General features: G+C 43.7%; 1 protein-coding gene across 1 annotated transcript in view; it reads right to left on the bottom strand.

Moving 5' to 3' along the window:
* Window positions 1-643: 643 nt before the first annotated feature.
* The window catches only part of LOC131706750 (calsenilin-like), an 84,464-nt gene continuing 63,712 nt past the window's right edge, over window positions 644-21,395 (bottom strand). The window contains exons 3-5 of the mRNA XM_059008436.1: window positions 4,051-4,175; window positions 2,653-2,722; window positions 644-735 (exon numbers count right to left, since the gene is read on the bottom strand). Of these exons, the coding sequence (XP_058864419.1) occupies window positions 644-735; window positions 2,653-2,722; window positions 4,051-4,175 (287 nt within the window). The remainder of the gene's footprint in view (window positions 736-2,652; window positions 2,723-4,050; window positions 4,176-21,395) is intronic.

Below are 21,395 nucleotides of genomic sequence, written 5' to 3'. Positions count from 1 at the left end.
TTCATGCCTTTGTCAAGGGAAAGTGTGTTTGAAAACAAACAGTGGAGGTACTTCTAGGCTTTGGATGTCATGGCAACTACACTCATTTATTTCTATTTAAATCTATGAATGTGATTGTGATGTCATTCACCACATACTGTAGTTGATGATCTACTATTCCTTTCTATTTAAACCTTCAGGCATCATGGTACATGGTTACAGGGTAGCGGTGTGGAGTAGTGGTTAGGGCTCTGGACTCTTGACCGGAGGGTTGTGGGTTCAATCCCAGGTGGGGGACACTGCTGCTGTACCCTTTTAGCAAGGTACTTTACAGCGATTGCTCCAGTAAAAACCCAACTGTATAAATGGGTAATTGTATGTAAAAATAATGTGATATCTTGTAACAATTGTAAGTCGCCCTGGATAAGGGCGTCTGCTAAGAAATAAATAATAATAATGGTTTATTTATCCTTTTGTCTTCTATATTGTGCGTTGTCTAGTTTAATTTTTTCTAAAACTACGAATTTTAGGTCATTCATGTTATGTTTGGTCTTTATATATATTTATTTATTTTTTGTGAACATGACAACATGGCTGTGTCATGAGAGGTAGCTTCATTAAAAAATAAAAATAAATAGAAATTTGAAAAAGACAACAACAACAATCACTGCCCTCCGACCCTCACCTCGAAGCGGATGGAGCCGGTCCTGTCGATGTCGAAGGCATTGAACAGGAAGTGGGCGTAGGTGGTGGCGTCTGTGGAGACAGGAAGTGCGTTACTGTTTGTACGTTCCCCCCTGAACACATGGGTCCCAGCTAGTCAAGACGAACTGCTGTGACGGTCAAATTAAATACAAAAGAAGCTAAAGAAGATTGTTCTTTTCAGCCTAGAAAAAAGAAGGGAAAGAGGGAACTTGATTGAAATCTACAAAATCAATAAATGGTCTAGATGAAGTGAACCCAAGACACGACAAGGCAGATAGAGAAGAACGAGGGAATAAATGCAAGCGGAGTAAAAGTATGTTTAGAACAGAAGGGAGGAAGAACTTTTTTACACAGAGAGTTAGAAATGCACAGAATAGCCCACTAGGATTAAAAACACTGGGAACATTAAAAAAGACGAAATTCTGTGCTTTTAAATGAGATCTCCCCAGTAGAGGAGAGTGGGGTGCTAACATGGGACGGGCTTTGATGGGTTGAATGGGCTTTTCTCATTCCGAAACATTTCTTCTGTTCTAGAAGTAGCCCTGTTGTCTCATCGTTATGGGCGGGACAGTGAAATACACTGGAACAGGACAAGGGGAGGACAAGCGTGTTTGTGTTCTATAGTTCTATATAAAGTTATCAAGTTCCTGTATCCAGCACAGATTGCACTAGCCAGGCCTTCACTACTTTGTTTATAAAGCAGACGCATTTCTTTTGAATCCATTTTTATCTGCAGGACTGACTAGCGGTGCCAGCAGTTAAAAATACACTGTGTGCGTGTGTGTGTCTGTGTGTGTGTGTGTCTGTGTGTGTGTGTCTGTGTGTGTCTGTGTGCGTGTGGTGTCTGTGTGTGTCTGTGTGTGTCTGTGTGCGTGTGTGTGTGTGTCTGTGTGTGTGTGTCTGTGTGTGTGTGTGTGTGTGTGTGTGTCTGTGTGTGTCTGTGTGTCTGTGTGTGTGTCTGTGTGTGTGTCTGTGTGCGTGTGGTGTCTGTGTGTGTCTGTGTGTGTGTCTGTGTGTGTCTGTGTGCGTGTGGTGTCTGTGTGTGTCTGTGTGTGTGCTCGTGAGAGAGTCTGCATATTTTATCCATACTGGAGATAATACAACAGGGGTGTCCAAAGAGTGGGACTCCAACACCTCACAAATCATCTGGAGTGTGATAAGGCCAAATGATCCCCCTTCCCTCCCCATCCCCTTCCCATCCCATGTCCCTTCTCCCTCTTCCTCTTCCCTCCTGCCCCCTCCCCCATCCCATATCCCCTCTCCCTCCCCCTCTCCCTCTCCTCTTCCCTCCTGCCCCCCCTCCAATTCCTCTCCCATATCCCCTCCCCCCTCCCCTCTCCCTCTACCCTTCCCATCCCCTCTCCCATACCCCCTCCCCTCTCCTCTCCTCTACCACCCTCCCCCTCCTGCTCCCCTCCCCTTTGTGACGATAGCAAAGGATTCATGAGAATATTTCTGTTCAGATTCTGAGGGCAGCTGTGCAAAGTAAGACTGTCTGTGCAAACTCCGGGGACGATGTTTTATTGCCTGAGAAAGCGGCCATAAACTGAGCAGAAATGACCTTGACCTGAGCTGGTGCAGCAACAAGTGGTCTGGTCAAAATATTACTGACGCACAGACATAAGCCAGCTAGCAACTAGCTTTGCAGGCAAGCGTGTGTAAAACACTGTATAAAAGAGCAGGCACTCGGAGGTGCATTTGAGACCTGAACCCTCTCCTGACCGCGTGATCATCACCGTGTCCGATGCTACTCCCAGAGATTGGGTAAGCGATCACTGCTGGATTTCTGTTTCTAACTAGTCTATTGATAATGTTTAGCAATATGTGTAACTTTTGAGTATTGGAATCAATAGAGGACACTTACTAACACATCAATTGCTATTGCGCGCACTCATTTATAGACATCGTATTAGTTTCCTCCCCTTCGCTGCTCCCATCCGTGATGCAATCCATCTCCATCCTGCTTACCTCCTTGTGGGAAGAACTGAGAGTAGATCATCTTGAAGGTCTCCTCATCCACCAGACCACTGGGGCACTCCTGGAAAGAGACAGGGAGGTGAGAGAGAGTGAGAGAGTGAGAGAGAGGGGGGGAGAGAGAGGGGGGGGGAGAGAGGGGGAGGGAGAGAGAGAGGGGGGGAGGGGGAGAGAGGGGGCAGGATAGAGACAGAGAGAGAGGGGGAGGGAGAGAGAGAGGGGGAGGGAGAGAGACAGACAAGGGGAGAGAGAGGGGGGGAGGGAGAGAGAGAGGGCAGGATAGACACAGAGAGAGAGGGGGGAGGGAGAGAGAGGGGGAGGGGGAGAGACAGACAGGGGGAGAGAGAGGGAGGAGGGAGAGAGAGAGAGGGGAGGGAGAGGGGAGGGAGAAAGGGAGGGAGAGAGAGAGAGACAGAGTGGGCGCAACAGAGATGGAGACAGAGAGAGAGAGATACAGAAAGATAGAGACAGAAAGAGACAGAACAACAGAGAGAGATTGAGAGAGAGAGAGAGAATGAGAGAGAGAGAGAGAGAGAGAGAGAGAGAGAGAGAGAGAGAGAGAGAGAGAGAGAGAGATATCCTGGGAAATAGAAGCAGAAATACACTTCACTCTGGACTGTCCAATATACCCCCAATTCACCAGCCAGGTGCCAGACTTTCTGCAGCTAGACAGAGAGGCCAAACTAAGAACAGTTTTAGGGGAATTTGGAGACACTGCTGAACTAGCAGCTGAATAAATAACAACCTGCCACAAAATTAGAGACACAACATAAATAACCACCCTCCACACTGTGTATACGTGTTAAATAAGAAACGCTCTATAAATGTCAGTTTCTTTCATATTTGTATTTTATTTTAAATATATATGCTTTGGCAAAACCTGTGAAACTTGTCATGCCAATAAAGCTCTTTTTTTTATTTGAATTGAATTGAATTGAGACAGAGAGAGGGAGAGAGCGAGGATGGGAAGAGAGTCTGCTCTGAAGTCAAAGGGAGTCCACCGCAATGACCTAAAACATCAGCCTATGCTGTACAGACTCCCTGGACACCTCGATATACACCGTTGGATAATTCACTAATTCACTCACTTGGTTAATCCACTGTTAGGCCTGTTACAATATAGCCAGCTTACCCAGCTCTCAAAGTATAATACCACTAACCATAAGATGACACATTCTCACTAACAGAGTGTGTCTGTCCAGTCTCTCGTGAATGTCTGCACTACATTAGGTATATCTGTCTTGTGGTAAGAGACTCTCTTATCACTGACACTGTGGTCTCAAGGGGTCGGGGCTGGGACTAGCATGTGTAAAGCTGGCATACAGGACAGTGCAGCGCAGCACAGCACAGTCGGTCTGGGTTAACTCTGTCGGGTCGTTTGTCCGCACTCACGTTTTTGAAGCCCCTGTACAGAGACTGCAGCTCCTTCTTGGTGAATTTGGTCTGCGCCTGCAGCTGATCCAGACCCTCCGGCTGGTGCCTCACTGTCGACAGCTCCAGATCACTTTCACTGCTGTCTGTGAGGAGACAAGAACAGGGCACGTTAGAGGGACCTGATTCAGCACAGACACAGTACAATACAGCACAGCTGTAGGTAGACCTGGGATCCATTACAATAGGAATTGTGTCATTTGTAATTCATTGCAATTGTAATATAATTGGAATTGCTGTTGACATCTGCGTAATTGTATTTGTAGTTATTCCAAGCTGAATCATTCTCATGTTGTGTGTTACATGGACGAATTGTATTTTCACTTTGAGTGAAAAAGCATTTGTTTGTGAAATCGTTCTGTAGTGTGTTTCTGTGTTTGTACCTGCGATTTCTGCTTGGTAGCATAAACAGAGTACACATGCTAATGTGTGGAGCTACTGGTTACTTTTTAGTGTAATTTTAATTGCAAGTACTGTAGCCAGCGTTTTGGGTCTGGGAGTAACTTACCCTCTAATTAACACTGAGAGAGTAAAATGTATTTTCAGGGGGTAAAATACAACCTTACCTTGAAGTCATGAGTAATCTCAATAAATACTGCACGGTCTTTAATGGTAATGGGGTAGGCATTAAAAAAGAGCCTTCCATTTTAACTGCAATGTTACTCTGAACTACTGCATAACTCAGGGGTTCCAATTAGTTTTAAGGTATGTGGCACTTACAAGGCAGGAGGGGCACCGATGTGATTGTGGCGCGTAGGGTCGATGGGGGAGAGTGTGGGGGTGTCTCTTCCCCCCCCCCCACATTTTTTAAAAAACGGATTCAAATGGTGCATTCTGGTGCAATTTTGCATCAAGCATGTGCTAGACTAGTAGTGGTCTGCTTGTGGGGTCTGATAAAGTACTCCATTAGTGCAATGAAGGAGTTTTATTTCAGCACTGATCACAGCAAGGCAAGATCAACGAGAACAACAACTGACTTTTGGAGCATCAAGGCCCCTGCAATTCAAGACTGGTTGAAAATGTGTGTGGAATTGGTGACGGCCCCTTTAATTGTGTGCAGTAATATGGAAACAGCATGCTGCAGCTCCCAAGCTCATCCTGTCCTGATCTGACAGCATGTAACACGCAAAGCTCTTATGATTGCATGGTACCGTTTTTATTTATTTATTTATTTCATTTTTTTATCAGCAGTACACTTCCTAATTAGTCCCAAGTATGTCTATGCCTCCTGACGGTAAACAAAGTGACCGAATTATATCTGGGATAGTTGAGGCTGCTAAAGAAGATACAACAGACTAACAAAACCTGTTTGTGTTACTCAAAACTATAGCTAGGCACTCTACGATTTGACTGGTATATTGGAGTTAACAAAAATTATGTTAGGTATATTTTAACATTAAATTCTTAAACTCAGGGAACATGTGGCAGCAGTGTGGAGTAGTGGTTAGGGCTCTGGACTCTTGACCAGAGGGTTGTGGGTTCAATCCCCAGTGGGGGACACTGCTGTTGTACCCTTGAGCAAGGTACTTTACCTAGATTGCTCCAGTAAAAACCCAACTGTATAAATGGGTAATTGTATGTAAAAAATAATTAAATAATCTGTATAATGTATAATGTGATATCTTGTAACAATTGTAAGTCGCCCTGGATAAGGGCGTCTGCTAAGAAATAAATAATAATGTTAAAACGTCAATATAAAGCCATACAGATAAATAAAATATGGAAATGCATTAATAACTTATAAAATACTTCGTTTAATAGACACCTTTTTTTTAGCGGTTGCCTCTGATGACGGTTCCAGTTGGATTTGTAGCTGGACTGGGGTGTTTACGCTTCAACCTGCGTAACTTCGAATTTTTCCTATTCTTACTGTGATTGGTTGAAAAGACAACAGGTCTAAACAGAGGTTGGGTCGGATCGTGCTTGTTCCGTTGTTTTTTCTTGTGTACAGTTCCCAAATAACAGAAGACATTGTATTCTGGGAGATGTAGTTGTTTAGTGGAAGTTTTAGGGGAGGGAAGCAGACAAGCCGTGCTGCAAAATTGCAATACGTGTTTTACGCATTAAATTTATATTTAGTGCGTATTTCAGATTTTTAATGCCTAAAAACGACAAATACGCAGCTTATCTGGACCTCTGCCTGTAGCATCATTTTTACTGCTGTGTGCGTGTAGACAAGAGGACAGGAACAGCATGAGTTCATGCTTGCCAACAGTCCCGATTTCCTAGCAAATGTCCCGCGTCCCCATGCATAGGAAGAAAGTCCTGATATTTACCCATAGAAAAAAATAATAATTTATTCTACAGCAGAGTTAGTGAAAACCACACGCTGTGCTCTTCGTGCGGCTGACACACCTGCTGATCACTAACTTATACAAAGGGAAGAACGTTTCATTGTGTCAATTTTTAATGTCATGATTGTCATGTTGAGTTGGGGCGGGGATACGTATATTATATGTTAACGAGTAATTTTTGCGTATGACCCCTCCCATGTGTATGATGCGAATACGACCCCCCCCCCCCCCCCCCCTCGACGAGCGTCCCGCTGAACAGTTTCCAAATGTTGGCAAGTATGTGAGATGTGAGTTACCCTTCTAAAAGTGTCCCACGGTAAAAGCCCAGTAAAGTGTAATAAAGCCCACTGAAAGCATGGTAAAGCATAGGAAAGCATTGTAAAGAATGGCAAGGTATGGTAAAGTATATTAATAAACGTGCAAACCAGGGCAAACTATGGTAAATGCATGGTGAAACTGCAAGTGTAACAATACCGTGCTAAACTTGACTATGGACATAGAGATGTGTTTCAGCACACAGGCCACACAGTACAATACAGAACAGCTCCAGGTCACTTGTACTGCTGTCTGTGTGGAGACAGGAACGCAGGAACCTGCCTTTCAAGTTACAGGATGAGAGAGAAAAAAAACTGCTGTTTTCATATTTCTAAATTTAAAATAAGAAACAAATAAGTCATTGACTACTTGGAGGAAAGGGCTTTGAAACCAGCCCCAGTGTCTTTGGAGACAAGAACACAGAAACACAGAGCGTGGCTTGGGTGCAGCACAAACCCCAGACAGGGTGAAACAGTACCGCTGCAGGACACTAATAAGCCAAGGGGAATGCCCAGTGCTGTAAAATGCTCCAAAATAGCTGCCACAAGTTTCATCAAGCCAAGTCATATAATTCAGGGACCCCTTTGCTTCTCTTCAAAATAAAGGAGTGAAAACAATTCAGTGACTGGAGGAAACACACTGAAGATGCGACACGTTCTTTCTTCATTTCTTTCTATAGAGTTGTACCACTCAGAGCTCTGTTTGAGGCATGTGGTGTACCCAATACCTTTCAAAACAGAGATGGGAATAAGACTCCCATTGCACAGCAGTTTGATCCATTCCTGGTTTCACTATGAGTTTAATAAGACTGAGCTGAGCTTATCACCTATATGCTGCGGCTAATCAAGCTCCTAGTAAAACCTGGAATGGGTAAAACAGCTCTGCAATAGGAGTCTTATTTCCATGGCTGTAAAAACCCACGACAGTAAAGTAATATTAAAGACGTATGTTGCTTCTCTGACTGTCCTACCTTCGTCCGTGAAGTTGATTAGCCCCAGAAGATGCATGAGCTTCAGAAACATGCAGACCAGACACACAATCCCTATGGTCTGCAAGCCTTCGAACTCAAAGCTGCCACTGCCCACCATCCCAGCTCCCCAAAACTGTGCACTCACGCCCCAGGATTGCAGACGGGACACCCCTTTCCCAGTCAAGAACACGGCTATCCCCCCCCTACCCCACCCCAGAAAAACGTGGGGGGAATAACAAAAAAAAACAGAAGGAGAAGAAAACGAAAAGTAGGAGGGTTATATGTCCAGAAAAAAAGGAAAATGATGAAAATATAAAAAGAAGGACTCTCTCTCTCTCTCTCCCTTCCTCGCTCTCTATGTCACGCAGACACTAAGGGGAACACAGCAACATGTTGGAACAAACAAGGGACACCGCATTAATATCCCCCTCCCTCCCTCCTCCTGTCTCTCTCTCTCTCTCTCTCTCTCTCTCTCTCTGTCACAGAGACTAAGGGGAACATGTTGGAACAAACAAGGGAGACAGCATTACAAATACATGTGTACTTACACATTATTACACTGTTATTAAGCACAGTTACAATGTACCTCATGTAACCCTTATAAAAGTTTCCCATAGTAAAAGCACAGCAAAGTGTAATAAAGCACAGTGAAAGCATGGTGACGCACAGGTAAGCATTGCAAAGAATAGTGAGGTATGGTAAATTATAATAATATACATGGCAAACCAGGGTAAACTCTGGTAAATGCATGGTATAACCATGGAGAAAGCATGGGAGAAAACTGCAAAAATACAGTGGTGAACTTCTCCAGAGCATTCATCTATCCTGTTGCCCTCTGGACTGAGCGGTTTAAAATATATTGCAGTTTCTGTTCCTTATTTTTCTATGTTGTGTATTTATCAATTCAATGCCTCTGTGCTGACTGTCTGAGACGGAACAACATTCAGAGTTCAGCCCACCACTGAGCCTGATTCATTCACAACTTCAAAAGGAAAAACTCACAAGAAATGTAGCAGCAGTGTAGGGCAGCAGTGTGGAGTAGTGGTTAGGTCTCTGGACTCTTGACCGGAGGGTTGTGGGTTCAATCCTAGGTAGGGGGGACACTGCTGCTGTACCCTTGAGCAAGGTACTTTACCTAGATTGCTCCAGTAAAAAAACCCAACTGTATAAATGGGAATTGTATGTAAAAATAATGTGATATCTTGTAACAATTGTAAGTCGCCCTGGATAAGGGCGTCTGCTAAGAAATAAATAATAATAATAATAAAATGGTTGATCACTTAAACAAATTCCCCACGCACTTTCCCCATAGTTATACTATTCATTTTCAATAGTTTACCATCGTTACCAAACTAGGAATATGATCTTTGTTGTTTTAGCTGGCCTTTATTAACTAACAATTAACCAAAAAATAAACTCTGTTTAGTAAGCTAGTTAGTAACAGTTAATAAAGAGATGATAAATGCCCCTAGTGGATGTAAGAGATGCATCAGCTAGAAATGCCACGTGGAACAAATGTGGTGTTTGTTGCATCCAGGGAGCAGGTTAATGGTTACACTCGGGTGTACCTGCTGTACTGGGGGGTTAGACGTGATTCTGAGAGCTCTACACAGGGGGGCTGGAGAACAGAGAAGCACGAAGCCTCGCAGAGTGACGTGGAATTTTGTTAATTAAAGAGAGGAGCAAACGTTTTGAAAATATTTAAATATTGGAAATGAAGTCACTTCTGATGAAATTCATCTTCAAAGGAATGAATTTGCACCTCCCAAATTTCCCTAGCTGCGTCATTGGGGTGGGAGTGTGTAATGTGTGTATGCTGGGGGGGTCTCTCTCTCCCTCTCCCCCTCCCCTCTCCCTCCCTCTCTCTCTCCCCCTCCCTCCCCCCTCTCCCTCTCTCCCTCTCTCTCTCCCTCTCCCTCTCTCCCTCTCTCTCTCCCTCTCCTCCTCTCTCCGTCTCCCAATCTCTCTCCCTCTCCCCCTCCCCCCTCTCCCTCTCTCCCTCTCTCTCCTCCTCTCTTCCTCTCTCTCCCTCTCCCCCTCTCCCTCTCTCCCTCTCTCTCTCTCCCCATACCGACTGTTAAAAGGAACAAGTCGCATTTTGCTTCTGGTGAAAAAAAAGAGAGAAAGAAAGAAAATGTAAAAAAAAGTACCAGAAAGCGAAGCAAACTGGCCCCCCGAGTGTGAGTGAGCGGAGGCTGGCGGCAGTGTGTCATCAGGCAGGGCTGTGTGGAGAGATCTATACCTCCCTCTAGCTCTCTCATTTTAATTAAGTCTGGGAGGGAAGCGAGAGAGGGCTGCCGGAAACACAGTATGGCTGAGGGGGGGCCCGTCCCCCCGTCCCTGAGGTTTCACCATCCATTCATCTTTTCAGGACGCCTTTCACTGCCCTGTGAGCAGAACTTCCCATGACAGGCTGTGTTCACACTGGGTCCGTTCAGTTGTCCCCACCACACCTGGTCTTTGTTCCAACCCTGCTCTAAATCTAATTGAACCAATGAAACACAACTGCTGGACTTTTTGGTCCTTTTTGCTCATAGGAAACGAGGAATACAACATTTTGCACGTAGTTTACTTCATATTCCAAAGAAACATGTAGACCAAAAAACTAAATGTCTCTGGGAACTACACAGACAATGCAAGGACAGAGCCAGCTCTAGGCTCCCACAAACCCCACCTCCGTTGGGGGGGGGGCGGTTGTTGAGGAGCCCCCGGAGGCCCTAAGCTTCAGGAGGTGAAATCATTTTTTTTAGTGAAAATGAATCATCCCCGTGATCTGATCTAGCGCTCACACTGCCTGCCTAAAAGCACGGCAGCTAGTTAGGTCACGTGACCGACCTGGTGCCACCGTGATTGGCTCAGTCTGCTCTCATGAACGCGAAGGCGGCAGTGGAGAGTTTACCGGTAGGTGTTAGGACACGTGTTTTTGTTGTACATGTATTAAAATTAGGGCGACCGGATGTCCAGGTTTAGCTGGGACAGTCCCCGTTTTCTATTAAAGGTCCCGGTGTCCCGACATGTTCCTCAAAATCTTAAAAAAGTCCCGGTTTTTAGCCACTTCCTTTACCGCGACTCACTCTAGACTAGCTTTTGTCAAAATAACATGAACAGCATCTTACATAACTGGCAAGTTGAAAACTAAATAATAATTAAACAAAAAAATACTTGGGTACTCAAGAACATTATTTATATAAAGTGATTAACACAGGCATACACGTACATGCTTATTGCAATGCGGTTTAATTTCGTTTATATTAAATTATCCTACAATTACCAACAATAAAAACAATACAATTGGCAGTGAAACTTAGCCACAGATATACTCGGGAGTGTACTGAAATTGTGTGGCGTTAGAAAGCACTTAAAAATAAATAAAATACAAATAATACATTATTAAAAAGAGGATGGCTATTTAAATAACTATTTAAAAAAAAAACTATATATAAATTATATGACTAGTCTCATCAATTATTTAATAATGTGTCCCGGTTTTGAGCTTTGGAAATCTGGTCACACTAATTAAAATGAGTATTTAAAATACTTTATTCACACGAATACATTATACCTGGCGTTTATGTTTTACGCTTGCGTAGCCAGCAGCGTAGGAGGGCTTATGTATCCAGTGACAGCGTAAAGTGACCAGTTATATAATAGCAAAATACAAGTTTTTTTCTATTTTAGGTTTTAAGAAATATGAAAGCATTAGAAATAAGCCGAGTTGATGATTGTGTTGCTAAGGCTGTATCGTACGGTCCGCGAACCGGACCATGCAGTGACATCATATTCACATATGTACATGTGCAGCTTACATACAGACTACACTGGCGGACACGACTGACTTACAAAATGTGTCAAATATATAGACCATGAATGGAGATCAGACCAACTGATTTGATTTCAGTTTCACTTGTGTCACGGGAGGGTTGTATCAAATACATCATTGTAAAAAATGACTGCAATTACTGTAACTCCATAAATATCTACGTCCAAAATATCTGGCGAACTGATTAAAAAAAAACATTTTTTCCTCTCGTAATATTAGCGCTGTCGTGTGCTGATAGCTATTAGCCGCTAAACGCACAATCCCAGAATACAGGTGTTCCATTGAGGGTAGCAGTGTGGAGTAGTGGTTAGGGCTCTGGACACTTAACCGGAGGGTTTGGGTTCAATCCCAGGTGGGGGGACACTGCTGCTGTACCCTTGAGCAAGGTACTTTACCTAGATTGCTCCAGTAAAAACCCAACTGTATAAATGGGTAATTGTATGTAAAAATAATGTGATATCTTGTAACAATTGTAAGTCGCCCTGGATAAGGGCGTCTGCTAAGAAATAAATAATAATAATAATTGAAGCACACGGGAGAGGCATGGTTCTATGGACGCTACAGGCTAGGAGAAATTAAAGCTGCTGCCACTGCCGTCTGTTTATTTTCTTGCTGTTTTGTGAAGTGCTTTGAGATGCCATGGCATGATAAAGCGCAATGTAAATTTGTGTAAAAGATTACCCCGTTTCAAACGCCAGTAGGTGATGTGCGTGAACAACTGCAGATTCAGACAGCAGGTCAAGCTATCACAACTCCAAACGGTACGGGGTAAAAATAGAAGACTGTGTATACTGGAGCTGTGAAGCGCGGAAATACCAAAATAACCTCTTTTTTTAGCTCTTGATTTGAAATACACAAGCATGGGAGCAGTGTTTTACCCCTCCTATACACCGCGCGTGTACGAGTATCGTTTGAAACAATGCAGTCACGAATCTAAAGTCAGTCTGTGGGAAAGTCAAATGAAATGCGCGCTCTTCCTGCCCCGAGTTCGTTTCGTGAAATGGTTTATTTTTTTATAAATTGCAGGACTCCGAGTAAATTTACACCAAATACATTATAACCACATACAGCGAGTGTAGTTGCACCGTGAACCATATTAGCGGTACTATTACCCCCACATCAATATCGTGCGGTGTTATAAAATTATGGAAAACAGCGGGATAATATTAGTGCTTGTGATTTTTTTTCAGTCGAAAAATTGCGTAACATAAATCTCACGAACAATTTTGGATTTGCAGTGTGTAGCTATTCTGATTCCAGATATTTTTTGTTTTAAAACAGACGTTTATTGGGCAGGTTTATTTGTGCCACATGTGTGTTGTCTGTGGCTTGATTCATGTTCCCTGAATATGTAGAACTATACATAAACATAGCAGTCATATTGCCATGCAATGGGGGTTTTATTATGTTCATGTATAGTTCTAGGTTGTGAATTTAAAACCCGGTGTTTAAAATATTCTCTGGCGCCTCACTGCCCCTTTTAAAAAGACGCCCCCCTTCCCTCAGGAGCCTCTACACTGGCACACACCTGCAGACAAACAGCTTTTTTTTTTGGTAATAATGTATGTAAAAAGGGGGCGCCCTTTTTTTTTGGCAGGGGCCCCCCAAATTGCTTGAGTCGGCCCTGCGCGAGGAACTGAAGCTCTGATAAAAATTAAATGACGTAATTCGGTTGCGGCTCGCGTGAAGGCGGTGAGCATGCGCTCCTCCAGTGATCAGCATCGCATTCTTCCACAGCAATATGTAAGAATCTAAAGCATGCTATTAAAAAAAACCGGAGCAATGCATCAATAGCTGCCATCCTTCAAGCACACACAAGACAGGGGCCGGAGCTCCGTGTTGGTGCGAAGCGGTATGGATTCCCTCAGTGAAGCCGCAGAGCGCTAATTGCAGACAGGCAGAGTAATGCAAACCATGCAATATCCCGGAGGGATGAGAGAGGGGAGGCCGGGGCAGTACAACAATGTATCACTAACACTTTCATTCACCGCCTGCTTTTTATTCATTCATTCGTAGGAATGGCATCTATTTCAGCTAAAAAAAAAAAAAAAAAAACAGGACAAGGGAGAGGGGTGGTCAAAATGTTACAGTTACCCTTTAAGATAGGAGATCCGGTGGTTAAAGAAATGAGCTTGTAACCAGGAGGTCCCCGGTTCAAATCCCAGCTCACTCACTGACTCATTGTGTGACCCTGAGCAAGTCACTTAACCTCCTTGTGCTCCTTCGGGTGAGACGCTGTTGTAAGCGACTCTGCAGCTGATGAATAGTTCACACACTATAGTCTCTGTAAGTCACCTTTAATAAAGGCGTCTGCTAAATAAACAAATAATTTAAAGCTAAATTCGTTGGCACTTTTTTTCTGAGCGGAGCACAACCAATGTAACCAATATAAAGCAGGGATGGAAATAAGCTTCCTTCTGCATAGCGGTTTGATCCATTCCAGGTTTTATTATGAGCTTGATTAGTCATAGTGTGTATAGGTAACAAGCTCAGGTGTGTCTTATTAAATTCGTAGTAAAACCAGGAATGGATCAAACTGCTATGCAATGGGAGTCTTATTTCCATCCCTGTAAAGACTGGAAGGAAATGTACTGTACCATTAGATTTTTAAAAATACAACTTTGGATTGAGCACCATCTAGTGGTTTGACTGGGTATTGCAAGTTGTCTACACTTTATAACAAGTCATGCAAGAAATACATACAGTATGCAGCAACTAGAGAAGGAAAAATTACAGAATGATATGGTTCTGACAGCCATCACACTGGGCAGCAGTGTGGAGTAGTGGTTAGGGCTCTGGACTCTTGACCGGAGGGTCGTGGGTTCAATCCCAGGTGGGGGACACTGCTGCTGTACTCTTGAGCAAGGTACTTTATCTAGATTGCTCCAGTAAAAACCCAACTGTATAAATGGGTAATTGTTTGTAAAAATAATGTGATATCTTGTAACAATTGTAAGTTGCCCTGGATAAGGGCATCTGCTAAGAAATAAATAATACATGCAGAGGTTATCCCAAAACACACACTTTGATTACAGGATCGTAAGGCTTTACCACATTTTAAAATGACCCCCAAATTAATTTTTTTTAAACTAGTGTTTAAACCCGATTTCGTCTCAAAATCTAGTTCTTAATTAGATCCCTTTGGTGACAATAAGTTCTAGAAGTTACTCCAAGTTTACTCAGCACTGAATCTATCTGGAATGTTGTGGAAAATAGGTAAATTTCAAAATATCACTGTCCTGGTCACAAAAGCAAAGTTTGTGGGGAATAATAGCCATTTTCTATACTTTTGAGGCATAAGCAATTAGGAAATAACACTTACTACCCAGGAACCAAAAAAAAAAAAAAAAAAAAATTGTTACACGGTGTAATTAATGATGGTAAAGGCACTGGTACCCTTTTTAGCAATTTGACATTTAATTTCCTGCAAGTACAAAAACAGAAGAAAAACCAAAGAAAAATAAGATCGTGTTTAGCTTCAAATGGCTTTGAGCTTGTCTGAAGAATCTGCCAGCACTGAAGAGCCTTCCTCATTCTGATGACATCACGTGGCAGAGAGAGCACGTGGAGGAACTGAAAGGTCACGCTATCACATGACTTGATTAGAACGAGGAAATCCAGCAGTTAGGACTCTCCAGGCAAGCTCAAAGCCAAGAAAAAGCAGATTTAGAGGAAAATTCTAGTAATGCAAAACTGGAACAACTCTGAAACACTCCGACGAATAGCAAAATAATAATAATAATAATAATAATAATAATAAGAAGAAGAAGAAGAAGAAGAAGAAGAAGAAGAAGAAGAAGAAGAAGAAGAAGAAGAAGAAGAAGAATATACATTTAAAGCTCCCTTCTAAAAAGCCTGACGTCAGTGCTCTGATGAATGTGTACCGCGGTGAAGCCTAAATGGGTCAGGTATTGATCCGGCCTCTGTTTTCCATCACTCACCCCTCAGCGCGGCAGGGCTCTGGTTACATTGGCGCTGCATCACTGCTGAATTTTTATAGATGCTCCCAAGATAAAAATAGAGGCAATTCTCTTGACAACAACCCCAGCTGACCGGTCACTGTCTGATAAAGGAAACCAAAGCCCAAGAAAATACAAAGCATCCACAACTATTCAATACTCAAGAGCACTGCATTTAGAAACACTAACAGAAAGTCAAATTCAGTCAATTGAAAAAGACCTCCAGTTGAAATTTTGTCATTGAATGTTTGTGTTTATTTATATTTCTTAAAGAAAAACACACACAGAAAGTGACGCACAAGGGGACTGATTTATGAAATCATATTTTAAAAAGGGAAACAGGAAGTTCCAACTGTGATAGTCACACCTACTCTGCAGCTGTGGCCAAAAGTTTTTCAGCACCTAGAATCTTAGGATTGCGACATAATTTTAATTGATTTTATATATAAATATATATTATTTGTTTATTTAGCAGACGCCTTTATCCAAGGCGACTTACAGAGACTAGGGTGTATGAACTATGCATCAGCTGTAGAGTCACTTACAACTACGTCTCACCCGAAAGACAGAGCACAAGGAGGTTAAGTGACTTGCTCAGGGTCACACAATGAGTCAGTGGCTGAGGTGGGATTTGAACCGGAGACCTCCTGGTTATAAGCCCTTTTCTTTAACCACTGGATCACACAGCCTCTTTTACCACTGTAGTTTTCCATATATATATATATATATATATATATATATATATATATATATATATATATATATATATATATATATATATATATATATATATATATATATATATATATATATATATATATATATATATATATATATATATATAAGTATATGGAAAACTACAAAGCAGTGGTAATTCAATATGTTAACAACATTATTCAGCAGATTTCATTCGACTTTATGAAGCAAAATGAGTTCATTCTACCGGGTGATGCAATCCTTTTGGCCAGAGCTGTAGATATAGTGATGGAGAGAGGCGGGGCTGGCAGAGTTGAAAGGTTACATTGTCACCACCCATTTGAATGGGTTGAGGAAAGGCTGGCATTTCTGATTCCCTGTGTAAAAATGCACTCCGGTAACCTCTGCCTCTACACCTGTGCCAGCCTTTCTATTTACATACATGTGACTGTCTTCAGCATTCTTGTAAATGGGGGAGGGTGTAACTGTTTTTTCATAACTCGGAGTGCAGCTTTGACCTCGGACGGATGATAAAACCCACCTGTTTTAGCATGAGTTGTCTTTGTTTAAAAAGCTGTTTTTGATCAAATGTGCAAACCCAGCTAAAACTGGTTCCAGACCACAAACCTCTGCTCCGCTATACTTACCGCGTCACGGAGCGCTCACTAACACACCTCCAGTAAAGCAGGGCCAGCTCTGTTCATTGGTGAAGGCGGGGGAAGTCCACTCCCTCTGGGTGGAGGTTATTCATTTGAGTATATCAATGCTTGTAAAAGATATTTCGTGGCTTGAATACCACCTGCCGAGGCCTGTAGGTTTGCTTGCAGTGCTGTTGCGATTGTGTCCTGCTGTGCTGTCTTTGGATTTGCTTTGTTCCTGAATGAAACTCTTTTGATTAAACCTCACCTGAAGAAGACTGGCTGATTATTTTTAAGAAGAAAACGAACCTTACACCCAGACAAGCCGAAAGTCAGGTAAAGCCAGTGAAACAAAACTGTTAGTGTTCAAAAAATTGTTGTTTGTTACTAGAAAGAAAAACAATTTGATTCTGAGGCAGAGACCTTGAAAAAAAACAGGATCCAGAAAAGCCACGATCCTGTTTCCTGGAGACACTAGCGCTGCCGATAGGACGGCTACCACATGGCATTTCAAGTTATAAATCAAAACTAATTTCAACACTGAAAAAAATATAGATTTTAGATTTTAATTCAGCGCTATTGAGTGTTTCCTGCTGATGGATAAACTTTTACCCCCAAAAAAGTATATCAGAGCCCTGAGGTGTCAATAACAAGGCGGCTTCTTTGCTTGTTTGTTTTTTCAAGAAAACCTGACCTGACTGAACAGCTAAATTATTTACAGTAAAGACACAGTTCTGTTCTGCCTGTAAAGAGCTTGGGATGGTGTCTGGGAGCTGGGAGAGGAGATGTGAAATCATTAGGAAGTCAATCTCAGACTCCTACACCTCTCCCATCACAGAGCAGCACCAGACCGCTAACCTCTCCCAACACTGGCTCTGCACTGCAGGGATGGGAATGAGACTCCTATTGCAGAGCTGCTTCACCCATTCCAGGTTTTAATACAGGCTTGATCAGCCGCCGTGTATAGGCAACAAGCTCAGGTTATTAAACTCATAGTAAAACCAGGAATGGATCAAACTGCTATGCAATGGCAGCCTTATGCCCATCCCTGTACTGTATGTTTCTAAGTAATATTCTCGCGCACTCTGTGCAAGAGAAACTACACTAGGAGGGACTGGGAAGGAGGGAAGCAGCGTGGCTCCAGTGCAGGGGTTCCCACACTTTTTTTGCTGAGCCTCCCCTTCCTTCCACATTCACCAATCCTGGGCAAGCCATTCGAACCCCAATCTCCCGCCAGCATTCTAGGGGTACAAATGCATTATGTAATACAGAAACATAAAAGACAAACAAACAGGACAGTCAATAAGTCATGCAAACGATGGCACTCGCCGGGTCGTTACAATATTGTAGCGCTGAGCGTGCTGCAGGTTCTACCAGGATACAGTGCAGCTGGGACAGCGTCTGATCTTTAATAAAGTTATAATATATATTTTTAAGATGGATACACTTTATTACAATCACTATTCGTAATTGTATTAACATCAATACATTGTCACGTATTCTCGTTCTTCATTCCTCATTTAGATGAGAAAGGACGTGGAGGATTTGAAAGCCCATATAATTGTTTCACAGCCAAACTGCGTAAATTAAACTGATTGCACTATTATTATTACAGTATTGTTTTTACAGTATACCTTTTATTTATATCACAGTCTGGTTTTACTATTAGAACGCCCTTAGTGTCTTTAATCTGCGATCATTGAAATTTCAATTTGTTTATGTTTGTGAAATAAAACTTATCCTGTCTTAACAATAGTAGTAACAAAATCAGTGTAATTTACAGTGTTTTGCTGTGAAACAACTAAATGAGCTTTTAAATCCCCCAAGTCCTTATTTTCACATTTAAAAGCGGAACGAGAAAATGATGGTGCAACATTTTAATAAGTGACTAGTCTTTATTAATGTTTATGCAATTATGAATAGTAATTGGAATGTTTGTCCAGCTTCATTTTTGTATTATAACTTTATAAACTGCAGGTGTGTCTAAATCTAGTGTTTATTTGTGAACAAAATGTATTTGATATTAAAACCCACCCCCACTGCACTTTCAAGTGAAGGCGGGCTGGGCCATAGAGTCGCTGAGCTGTGATAGGTCTGAAATGACACAAGCTCTGTGGACGGGGGCTGGTCAGATTAAACGTGATCCATGCCGGGGGATTTGATTGAGTTAATCATCCTGGAGGCCCACCGAGTCTGCCGTTTACCGCAGAGCTTTTACAATCACCAGGAAGTCAGAAAAAAGTACTGTGCAGTCCGTTTATAAGAATCACATCCGTCACAGGTGTTTTGATTCTTATAAGCAGATGATTCTTAAAAGCGGACGGATATGATTACTGTGGTGCAGAATCAAACTTAGTATGAGAACGAGAAGAGCTTGTTGCCTGGCTGCAGTGTGATGGGTTGACCACTAGATGTCATGAGTTCCCACATGTATGCACACCCATGAAAAATCATTAACGAATTATGGATAATAGTCAATTGGTTAACTGCTTGTTAGAAATGGCTTAGCTGATAGCTTTGTGATGGGTGTATAGAGGCGTAAGGGAGCAGAAGTAGAAACCAGAACTTGAGTAAGAGATCTAGTGTTTATTCCACATGAAGTACTGTTAGTTAGAGCTCCAGCTGAGAGCTAGGATTATTTGGTTTGTTTTATTAGCGGTTGTTTCGCCACCGCAGTGTAAGAAAAATAAAACCAACACCGACTCCAGCCTGATAATTTACACTGTCCTCGGCCACTCTGTCACATTACAATTACAAATACAGTATACAGTTTAAATACAGTATACAGATGTCAATGGTGCTCAATCACTGAGGACAATACATCAAAACAAGTCCTCGTGGGTAAGCAGCTTGCATATGAGCACGATTATGTTTACACGATTATGTTTACTCAAGGCTGCAGAATCCTATTTTACTGCAGTATACTTGAGAAACGATCGTCTTGCGAGGGTGCCTAGTTTAACTGCCGTGCGGTGTTACGTGTAATGGCCTTTTAATTAAAATGGCATTACAGTACAGTATTTTACTGTCAGGACTAGCACTGCATTTAAGCATCTGTTGCTTACTTATTTTCTGTTGCGATGCAAATCTCACAGTTATTCATTAAGCGGAGATGCAAAGCTCTGCAATCCCCCCCCCGCCCCATCCTCCTCCTCACTGCGCCGCAATCCCACTCCCTCTGCATGCATATCACACAATAACACTGCTGTACTCACTATGTATTCAATGAACGTGTATTCACTTTATTGAAACACATTTTCACTAACAGATAACACAAAAAAACATACTTGCACAATGCAGTGGCACAGTGTTTCCTGCATTATTGCACGATCCACGTTGCGTACGTGCCTAATCACGCGCGATGTGATCAAATTCAAATTCAAAACCAGCTTTATTGGCTGTACATGTCATTTCACTTGATCAAGTACTGTATTACATGTAGTCAGTTTGCCCCGAAATGATTCTTATAAGTGGATTGCTTGATTCTAACAAGCAGAGTATTTTAGCATGGTTGGTATAGGAATGATTTGGTCCCAGTGGTTTTGATCACTGTATGCAGTTGATTCTTATATCAGTGATTCTTATAAACAGACTGCAGCACAGCTCCCCCAGCACAGCCCCACCTCCCTCCCCAGCACAGCTCCACCTCCCTCCCCCAGCACAGCCCCACCTCCCTCCCCAGCACAGCTCCACCTCCCTCCCCCAGCACAGCTCCATCATCCACCCCAGCACAGCCCCACCTCCCTCCCCCAGGACAGCTCCACCTCCCTCCCCAGCACAGCTCCACCTCCCCCCCAGCACAGCCCCACCTCCCTCCCCAGCACAGCCCCACCTCCCTTCCCAGCACAGCTCCATCATCCACCCAAGCACAGCCCCACCTCCCTCCCCCAGCACAGCTCCACCTCCCTCCCCAGCACAGCCCCACCTCCCTCCCCCAGGACAGCTCCACCTCCCTCCCCAGCACAGCTCCACCTCCCCCAGCACAGCTCCACCTCCCTCCCCAGCACAGCTCCACCTCCCTCCCCCAGCACAGCCCCACCTCTCTCCCCAGCACAGCCCCACCTCCCTCCCCCAGCACAGCCCCACCTCCCTCCCCAGCACAGCCCCACCTCCCTCCCCAGCCCAGCTCCACCTCCCTCCCCAGCACAGCACCACCTCCCTCCCCAGCACAGCTCCACCTCCCCAGCACAGCCCCACCTCCCTCCCCAGCACAGCCCCACCTCCCTCCCCAGCACAGCACCACCTCCCTCCCCAGCACAGCTCCACCTCCCCAGCCCAGCTCCACCTCCCTCCCCCAGCACAGCTCCACCTCCCCAGCACAGCTCCACCTCCCTCCCCAGCACAGCACCACCTCCCTCCCCAGCACAGCTCCACCTCCCCAGCCCAGCTCCACCTCCCCCCCCCAGCACAGCTCCACCTCCCTCCCCAGCACAGCACCACCTCCCTCCCCAGCACAGCTCCACCTCCCCAGCCCAGCTCCACCTCCCCCCCCCAGCACAGCCCCACCTCCCTCCCCAGCACAGCACCACCTCCCTCCCCAGCACAGCCCCACCTCCCTCCCCCAGCACAGCTCCACCTCCCTCCCCCAGCACAGCTCCACCTCCCCCCCCCAGC

The sequence above is a fragment of the Acipenser ruthenus genome, chromosome 37 (assembly GCF_902713425.1).
Source record: "Acipenser ruthenus chromosome 37, fAciRut3.2 maternal haplotype, whole genome shotgun sequence".
NCBI classification, from domain to species: domain Eukaryota; kingdom Metazoa; phylum Chordata; class Actinopteri; order Acipenseriformes; family Acipenseridae; genus Acipenser; species Acipenser ruthenus.
The sequence above is the reverse complement of the archived record's forward strand: the minus strand, read 5'-3'. Positions and strand labels throughout refer to the sequence as shown.